General features: G+C 39.9%; 1 protein-coding gene across 2 annotated transcripts in view; it reads left to right on the forward strand.

The window, feature by feature from the left end:
- Nucleotides 1-8,522, forward strand: part of znf341 (zinc finger protein 341) — a 19,532-nt gene extending 11,010 nt beyond the window's left edge. The window contains exons 7-16 of one of the 2 annotated variants that reach the window (XM_015396601.1): nucleotides 641-734; nucleotides 818-908; nucleotides 1,023-1,191; nucleotides 1,315-1,547; nucleotides 1,629-1,837; nucleotides 4,111-4,207; nucleotides 5,426-5,558; nucleotides 5,918-6,029; nucleotides 6,126-6,196; nucleotides 7,859-8,522. In XM_015396601.1, coding sequence (XP_015252087.1) covers nucleotides 641-734; nucleotides 818-908; nucleotides 1,023-1,191; nucleotides 1,315-1,547; nucleotides 1,629-1,837; nucleotides 4,111-4,207; nucleotides 5,426-5,558; nucleotides 5,918-6,029; nucleotides 6,126-6,196; nucleotides 7,859-8,349 — 1,700 coding nt within the window. In that variant the 3' untranslated portion in view covers nucleotides 8,350-8,522. The remainder of the gene's footprint in view (nucleotides 1-640; nucleotides 735-817; nucleotides 909-1,022; nucleotides 1,192-1,314; nucleotides 1,548-1,628; nucleotides 1,838-4,110; nucleotides 4,208-5,425; nucleotides 5,559-5,917; nucleotides 6,030-6,125; nucleotides 6,197-7,858) is intronic. The other variant, XM_015396602.1, reaches the window with a different exon arrangement.
- Nucleotides 8,523-9,481: the final 959 nt, after the last annotated feature.

Consider the following 9,481-nt stretch of genomic DNA (forward strand, 5'->3'; position numbering starts at 1 on the left):
AATCTCACTGTAATCTTGGAATTGATCTAGATCAATCTCACTGTAATCTTGGAATTGATCTAGATTAATCTCACTTTAATCATAGAATTGATCTAGATTAATCTAGATTAAAATGGCTCATTTGAATTCTGTCAAAGGCATTTGTGATATGTGTGTGCTACCTAAATAATAAGCAAAAGTAAGTCCTGGAACAGGTTTGGAACAAGTATGAAAACCTATCTGTAGAAATGAAATGGGCTGATTAATTACCACAGAAACTACATTATAAAAAAGTGTCCCACTTTACCCTCACACCAAATCAATCATCAAGAAGCAAACATAATGTGGCTATCCACTCAGTGAGGAGATTGTGCTGACGGGCTTACCTTGGTTGTACTAAAACATTGTAGTCCACTCGATGGGATGGAAACAAATGTTTCCTCCGTGTTTTTTCATCTGGAAATAAGTGAGCATCAGTCTGAGAAGCATGAAATGACAGCAGATGAGGTCTAAACATGTCAGTGGTGATGATCTTTATGGACCATCAAACATGTCCATAAGTCACTGTGGAACGATGCTGCAAACCTGAAGAGGAAAATGATGAGCAGATTTATTCTTACTCTGCCTGTTCACTATCGTCTCTCTAAACTTCTCTCCCCAGCAGAGCACCTGAAGGGAAAAGCTCAGAAGCTGAAGTGTAATTTCTGCGATAAGTTTTTCTCCAAGAACTTTGACCTTCAGCAGCACATCAGGAGGTGAGCTATCCAGCAGGATTCAGACACAAACTCAGCAGGTACTACTGTGAATGTTTTCACACAGAGCTGTGCTCTTTCTGCAGCCACACAGGAGAGAAACCCTTCCAGTGTATCGTCTGTGGACGAGCCTTCGCCCAAAAGTCCAATGTGAAGAAACACATGCAGACGCACAAGGTGGGCGTTTATTTCCAGCTTTTACCAAGAGCAAAATGAACCAACAATATAATAACAAAGAGGCGGGTTTTACGGTATTTGAAGTAGGTAGGTGACACCTGCTGTCCTCTGCAGGTGTGGCCGATGAGCGTGGCAAACAGAGTGACCCGACTACCAATCTCAGTGAAGGTGGTGCCGGTTTCGTTCATTGAGGAGGAACGGATCGCTGACCAGCAGAAGCAAGGCGGCGGGGATCAGGACGGGCCGCAGCAGACGCAAACAGAACTGGAAACGGCTCAGAGAGGTAGAGTCAGTGTTTATCCAGCAGCACACTGGTTTTGTGTCTAAAACCCGACGCTCAGCTGAACGATAACAGCGCCAGGGTCAGATTTCCAGCTCTAACAGCCAGTTCAATGCCTGGTTACAGAGGCGCCAGGCGAGGAGGCGCCGACAGAGACCGAACCCGATCCGACCCCCGGCGGTGGGGACGACGTGCAGGCCGGTCAGCCTGGGAACCAGTCTGACCAGAACCAACTGTTCGAGACTCCAACCAAACAGATGGTGGTGATTGACAGCTCCTACCAGTGCCAGTTCTGCTCCAGCAAATTCAAGACCTACTTCCAGCTCAAGTCTCATCTGACCCAGCATAAAGGCGAGCAGGTGAGCGAAGGTCTAAAGCTTTCGCACAAGTTTAGGGGTGTATGTAGAGAATCTATAGCACTGACTGCTGTTTCACCACAGGTTTATAAGTGTGTGTTAAAGAGCTGCTCCCAGACCTTCCAGAAGCTGGATCACTTCCTGGAGCACATCCGGACGCACCAGGAGCAGCTGACGTACCGCTGCCACCTCTGCAGCAAGGTCTTCTCCTCCCTGTTTGAGCTGGGAGTCCACCAGTACTCCCACTGCTTCTGCCCGCAGCAGAACACGCGCAAGGAGACGAGCGTCTACAGGTAGGAAGGACGGGAAGGAACAAACTAAAACAAAAAATAACTACTGCTTTGGGATTGGCCCAACCAGAGGGATACTGCTCTTTGATTGGTTGTAGGTGTGAAAACGTACTGGATCATTATTCTGTCATGCCCAACTCATAGGTACTCAGAAAAATGGGAGACAGACGAGCGGATTCAAATAAACAATAATTGATTTTCTCCCAATTATGCCATTGAAGAGCTGCTCAGACAGTCAAAGATGAGCGTAGATCAATGCTGCCTGTTCTGGTCTGGTCTGGAGGCCCAATCAAGCAGACAGAGTGACTGACTGGATGTCAGTATTTAACAGCCATCAGGTGCTTTCAATTAGCAGCCCATCTACCTGCCTCCTGAAAAGAAAAAAAAGAAAACAGTGAAATGGCGACACCTACTGGACAGTAGGGGGAAGTCACAATTCTAAAATCCTTTAGTACAGTAATAATACAAAGATCTCGTGTTGTTTAGACAAACATCTGAAACGGAATTTAAAATATGATCCCGTTGCCTTTACTGGAAATAAAAACAATGATTAATATTTCCACTGCTATAATACAGTTGGTTTTTAAATGTATTCAATAATATTTTTTATTCTAGAATAGAATAAAATAGAAAAATCCCTTTATTGTCCCACAATGGGGAAATTCTGTTGTTTGTAGCAGCAAAAATATAGTAGAAAAACATGGTCACACAAACATGGAAAAACATTAGAGAAAAGTACAAAGAATAACATACTAGTGAAGATAAACAATAAAATACTGTACTGTAAAGTGTTTTAGCAATATAAAACTGTGCACATGGAGAATAAATAACCAATATGCAGCTATGGACATTTTTACACTAATGCATATGTGATGAATAGCAGCAACATCAGAGATGTGCAAAATGACAGCAGCATGTTTTCTAACTGACTAAGGTAGAAACTGTGCAAAATCTTCATGAATGTAACAACTTATTAAGGTTGTTGGGAACAGTGGTGGTTATAAAGTCTTCCAGCAGCTGGAAAGAAGGTTCTGTGATAACTCTCCCTGGTGCATTTAAGGTGCAGCAGTCTGTCACTGAAGGAGCTCTCCAGTTCTGAAACAGCTTCATGCATGTGATGGGAGACATTATCCAACAGAGATATTAATTTAGTTAGGATCCCTTTGTTTTCCACCTCCTGCGCTGAGTCCAGAGGGCATCCAATCACAGAGCTGGCCTTTCTGATTAGCTGATCCAGCCGCTTTCTCTCAGCTACAGTTAAGCCACTGCTCCATAGAAGATGGCTGATGCCACAACAGAGTCATAGGAGGTCTTTAAAAGCCCCCCTGCACTCCAAAAGACCTCAGTCAATTCTGATACATCAGTTCAGTAAAAGTATGAAAAAAATCCCAATAAAGTTAAAGTTGTCATTAGCTTATTGTGCAGAGTTTATAGGTTTTGTTCTGCTTTTACAGAGTAAGACTGAGTGCAGGGGTTCCCAAAGTAAGGACCAGGACCCCCAGGAGGATCACGAGTTGTGGGGTCAAAATCATTGCCATTTGATCCCTGAAGTATATGGAGGGCAAAAAAAAAACAATATTACAAAAAGCATAAAAGTGAATTTCCCATAAAGTAAAAACATATACGTTGAATTAGGCTGATGCTCAATTTTTATGTATTTATTTAAAGCATAATTCAAATATTAAATAGACAATTAAATGGCAAAATGCATGATAAATAAATATGTCATTGAATAACTTAATAAGAAACATTTAAAATTAATAAAATAATGAAATGTAATTTAAAAAATAAACATTAAAAATGAATATATTTACTTCATATTATATGGATACATTTAGAGTGAAGTCATTAAGTGAATATGTATTTTTGGGGCTTTTTGTATTGTTATTTTTTGGGTCCCAGGCTGTAATGTTTAGGAAGCCCCGACCTAAAGGTTCATGCTAATAGATGGCTGGAGTCCGCTGCCGATCAAAGCTCTACTAGTTTAAAAATATTGGTACCTTAAAAGAGGGGTGGGTGGGTCTTTAGTTTTCTGGTTAAAGAAGGAGGAGTGAGAGCCTTCTTTTACCCAGCTGATGACTGTCATACAGCAACTAGTCGGGGAGGGGCAAGGCTGCGTTATTCTTCTTGGACCAAACCCAAATGTCTGCTTTTTTTGTGCTTAGAAATTCGTTTTTCGGTCTAAATAGAATAGAAAAAACAGCAGAAGTATTGGGATTATATACTGAGCGGCCATGTTGGTTCTCTCCTCACCTCCTCTACTGTTCCTGTTCCAGATGTGTGAAATGTCAGAGCAGGTATTCAACCCAGGAAGCTCTGGAGCAACACCTGCTGACCGCCTCCCACAGCTTCCCGTGTCCACACTGTCAAAAGGTTTGTTTCCCCTCTGATGAGCTACGTATCTATATCTGCAGATCTATGAGGTTCAGGCAGAGCGGCGAGCAGCAAAACAAATTCATCAACAGATCTTTGGCACCTCGGCCTCTAATAAAGTCTGTATTTGTCTCTGATCTAATGTTTTAAAAATAGGTCACCTAAATATTTATTAGTAGAACCAGCAGTTTTATGATATTGCTGAAAATCAGAAAGGAATAAAATGTTTTGTTTTTGTTGGACAAACACAAAACTTCTGTAATGTTAATGTTGGAACATAACGTGTTTAACTTTTTATTTTAGACCAAAGAAGATTAGATCTAATTCTCTGAGGTCCCTTTATTGATCAGTATTAAATAATCTGCTGACTAAATATAATCCCATCTTGTAATTATTTTCATATCTAATAGTACGTTTTTACCTCATTTAAAACAGAATGTTGTTTTCATAGCTATTGAAGCCAAACTGCTGCTGCATTTTTTAGAGGATCAATGTTTTCTAGTTATTTAACTTAAAATCTTTTGTTTTTTTTTTTATTTCCTCTGCTGAAAATCAAAAAGCTAAATAAAAACAAGGGATTTTTATAGCTGAAATGTGCTAAAAGTTTTCAAAAGATGTCATGGGATAAAATGATCATCATTGGCTCTGATTAATCGATGATCTTAACTACACTAAAACAAATAATGGCCTTCATTCCTTATTCTCCCTTAGTTTCACCACATGCTTTATTGCACTAAAATGGAGTTCTTGGATGCCAGATTTCTTTCTCCATTAGATAACCGGCACTATATTTGTGATTCAGTCACTAAGTCAGATTTTAAAGAAAACCAGAAAGTATTTACAGCAATAGAGTCACCTGATTGGTGCTTCTATTTAAAATTGCGACTTTCCACAGAATTAGTTTATTTTTGAGACAGTTTTGGGTCAGTTAACAAACTCTGATTCTGCTTCAAACATTTCAAACTTTCAGTACATCTGTCTCATACCTAAATGTCTCTTCTTTATAGAGTCTGTGAACAGGTGAAGATTTTTACCAACCGATTAATGTGTCTGACTTCCTGGTTGCTTCACTCTGAGTCACCATAGTGATCCGACTAGACCCGGCCTGCCCTTTTGATTGACACAGAAAAATCAGACTTTAGCTCCAAAAAGGCAGGATAAGCAAAACGTGGACATTGTATCGCAGCCTTTTAATCCGTCTCCGCTGTCGGTCCTCAGGTCTTCCCATGTGAGAGGTACTTCAGACGCCACCTGCCCACTCATGGCGTGGGAGGAAGATTCAAGTGTCAGATCTGCAAGAAGGCGTTCAAGACAGAGCACTACCTCAAACTGCACACTCGGATTCACTCAGGTCTGTTATTAAGTCACATCTAAAATATGTTTTCATTTATATGGAAAAAGCTAATTTAAAAGTCCTAAAATGTTTGTATTTATCCTTCATTTGAGGAAGTAAATAAGATGATCTGCCAATGAAATGCATATGTTTGCCCTTAATAAAAGATAATCAGATATTTATTCTTTATTATTATGCACTTGAAATAAGAAAATACTTTTTTTTTCTTATTTTAAATGTGAATCGTCTTATTCCATTGGTAAATTGTCCCACTTGCTCAAACCAAATGAAATACACTTATTTCAAGCATTGACTTCATTTTTGCAGAGTAAATCTGCTTAAATCGGCTTCATTTATAAGCTTGAATCTGTTTCCAGGTGAAAAACCGTACAAGTGTTCCCTCTGTGAGGCGACGTTCAACAGAAAGGACAAAGTGAAGAGGCACATGCTCATCCACGAGCCGTTTAAGAAGTACAAGTGTCCCTTTGGGTGAGGCTCCTGAATGGGAAACCCATTTTGATTCTAGATCAGTTATTTACACTTTAGCTGATTTTTCCTGCTCGTCTCACTTCTTTCCTTTCCCAGGACACATGTGGGCTGCACCAAAGAATTCAACAGACCAGACAAACTGAAAGCTCACATCTTGTCTCACTCTGGTGAGTAAAGAACAGCCGTTCTGTTGTCAGATAAGCTAGATTTGGATCCTTCTAGCTGCAAGGGAACATGAATGCAAAACATCTGTGTTCCTCTCATTTAATCAGATAGAAAATGAAAATAAATAAATCACTAATCCTAGTAACTGAGTTTTCATATAGAGAGCAGTCAGCGGCCATCTTGGATGCTAAAGTCAGGCTCTGCTTTGCCAGCTCAATTATTTAGACCAGGGGTAACCAATTTTAACAGAATTTAACATTGAAATAAAATTAGATGTTTATGCATCCATGTTATACATTTACCTTTTAAATAAAAAACTTAAAATAAAAAAAAAACAAATAGAATATTTTTTCCATTTTAAAATGAATCTGAAGTGTTTTTTTGAAGTAGAAAACAACAATCGTTCAGTTTGGTATTTAGACAATTTCCTGATTCACGTATTTTATAAAACACCTGAACTGAACGTTAATTTTCTTTCTCTTACTGGCTTAATTCAATTCAATTCAGTTTATTTATTTAGCGCCAATTCACAACACAAGTCATTTCAAGGCACTTTGCAGTTCAACCAGATCATTCAGTCAAATTGATTCAAAGTTTTCTATCTGAGGAAAACCAGTTGATTGCATCGACTCATTGACTCAAATACAATCCCTCACACTAAGCATGCTTGTAGCGACAGTGGAGAGGAAAAACTCCCTTTTAACAGGAAGAAACCTCCAGCAGAACCAGGCTCAGTGCAGAGCAGTGGGCTTTATGCTGCCCTGCAAGGCTTTAAACCTGGGTTTGCATATTTATCTTTGGATATGTTCATGGTGGAGAATCCTGCTTCACAGCAGTACATTGAACCAAACATACTCTAAATGTGCAGGGTCATCTTTAAGCACACCATTTCATTTTTCTGCCACAAGTTCACCACAGTTCTTCCAGCAGTCCACACTTTCTCTGCTCTCTTTTTCTCATCATCTTCTCCTTCTTTCCCATCGCCCGGCTTGCCACAGGTTTGCCTGCTGTGTCTAAAAGTAGCAGAAGCAGCAACCCAGACTAACAGCAGCTCATTGGCTGATTAGCCTGGTGCCTGCGCTCCACACGGCTTTACCGTATTAACAGGAGAAGTGGCGCAAGTGAAGTTAGAGTCTGTTGTCGGACAGCATGCGGTAATTTATAAATGTTTTAAATCAGGTTGGGTCCGGATTAGCCAGCAGGTGGGTCCGGATCCGGACCCCGGCCCGCTAATCACTGATCTCTGATTTAGACTTTAGGAAATGTTTTTGGGGTTTTGTGACCGGTATCGTGGAAATTCCAACTTGCAAGTAAAAACAAAAAAAGGTTAAATTTAGTGAAATTGATAAATTTTTAGAAAAAATATTTTTAGATTTAGCCCTTTTCACTTAATCCCAGGTTTGAGAGGTCAATCTAAGCTTAAGTATTCCGCTGTAATCCCGCACCATGATACTGCAACCACTTTGCTTGGTAATAGATTAAAATCCTTGAACATTTTATTTCCCTTTGACATTAATAACATATTTTTGAATGGAATTGAGGGCGTCAATCATGAAGCAGTTTGTTTTGTTTTTCCTGCTTTGAACCCTCGTTGATTTTATGCTGGATTAACTTTGGACCTGATTAGATGGTGACTGACTGTATCGAACTCTCCTCACTCACAGGTATCAAACCCTACAAGTGTCTGTTCTGTCAGAAGGCGTTCAGCCGCAGGGCTCACATGATGGAGCATCAGCAGTCCCACACAGATAACTACAGGTTCAGGTGCTCCACCTGCAACAAAGGATTCACCAGGCAGAGCTACTACAGAGATCACAAATGCCCCACAGCAGGAGAGGCCATGGGAACAGAGGAGAGGACAGAGGAGGAAGAGGAGGGAGACGAAGCTGCAGGAGCGTCAGCGGTGGAGGAGCAGGAGGGGGAGCAAGATGGGAGGAGAAGCAGGTTCCCTGAGAAAATATCTCAGACTGATGGAGAGGAAGAGGAGTGCTCTGAAGGAGATCAGGATGCTGGAGCAGCTAGAGGGGAGGGGGCTGATGGAGGCTGCCAGGCCGCGGCTGATGGACAGACGCAGATAGAGGAGCAGGAGCAACATGGCGGACTGGATACAGGGAGGAACATCCAGAACAGTTTACAGAGGCAGCTGTGTCTGTAGTTCAAACCTGCTTTAGTTTTCCTGGTCCTGCTGCTGTTTTATGAAGGGAAACAGATCAGGGATGGCTGGGAAATAACTCCATATGTTTTAAATTAAAACAGTTTTAGATGTTTTATGATTTTCCACAGGTTGGATCCAGTCTGCCTACTTCCCATTGCTGTTTACAGACTATAATAAAAAAAAAAATAAAAAAAGTAAGCTGCAATTCCACCCTTTAATGTTTATTATTTTTACACTTAAATTTGTTCACACACTTTCTACGCATTTTCAAATTTTGCTCTCTTCCTGGGGTCCGTTTCATGAAGCAGGTTTACCAAAAAAAATAGTAGTTTTCTAAACCTGAAAACAGGGAAACTCTGACTTTTCCGGTTCATAAAGAGAGTTTCCTCAACTTCTGTTTTAGTCACCATAGTAACATTCTCCCCAGAGCTAACCTGGTCAGCAGCAGGTTTTCTTCAGTAAACTCAACTGTCCTCTGTCTCCGATCTCCCTACAGCCAATCACGCCATTTTATTTCCTGATTTATTACAATTTTTGTCGTCGTTTTGTCCGTGATACACATTGGGTTTTAAAAAAATTGCATGTCTGTTTGACGAGGATTTTTATTAAAGAATGATCTGCACTTTTTTTTTTACAGAGAATTACATATTTATAGGGATTCTACAACTCAGTTGACAGGGAGTGACATCTTTGTTTCTCATTTGTTTAATATGAGAGGTATGGATCCTTTTGTTTTTATTTAGTTATATTTACAGCATATGAAGATCTAATAAAATTATTTTCAGATTACATATAAATAGATTAATTCTGTGGGGGAAAAGGAATTACTTGCGGGTTAGGATTATGATTCACTGAGAACTGAATAAGAAATCAAATGGGTTTTGTGGTAAACATACCAAACCAGGGCTCCTACAGCATAAGGCAAGTTAAATTCAAGACTTTTTAAGAATTTTTAATGCCACTTGAAATAAAAATTTAAGACCAAATTCACAAGAAACACAAACAAAAACCTGCTTACGACAACTTAACCCAAAGGTTTATTTTAACATAAACCAATGCACTAATGTTTCAAATTTTGAAAAACTTCCCATACAGGAAGAAAGCTAAAAACACACAAATGACAGATATATTT

This window comes from Cyprinodon variegatus, unplaced genomic scaffold, assembly GCF_000732505.1.
Source record: "Cyprinodon variegatus isolate N-32 unplaced genomic scaffold, C_variegatus-1.0 Scaffold808, whole genome shotgun sequence".
Taxonomy (NCBI): Eukaryota; Metazoa; Chordata; class Actinopteri; order Cyprinodontiformes; family Cyprinodontidae; genus Cyprinodon; species Cyprinodon variegatus.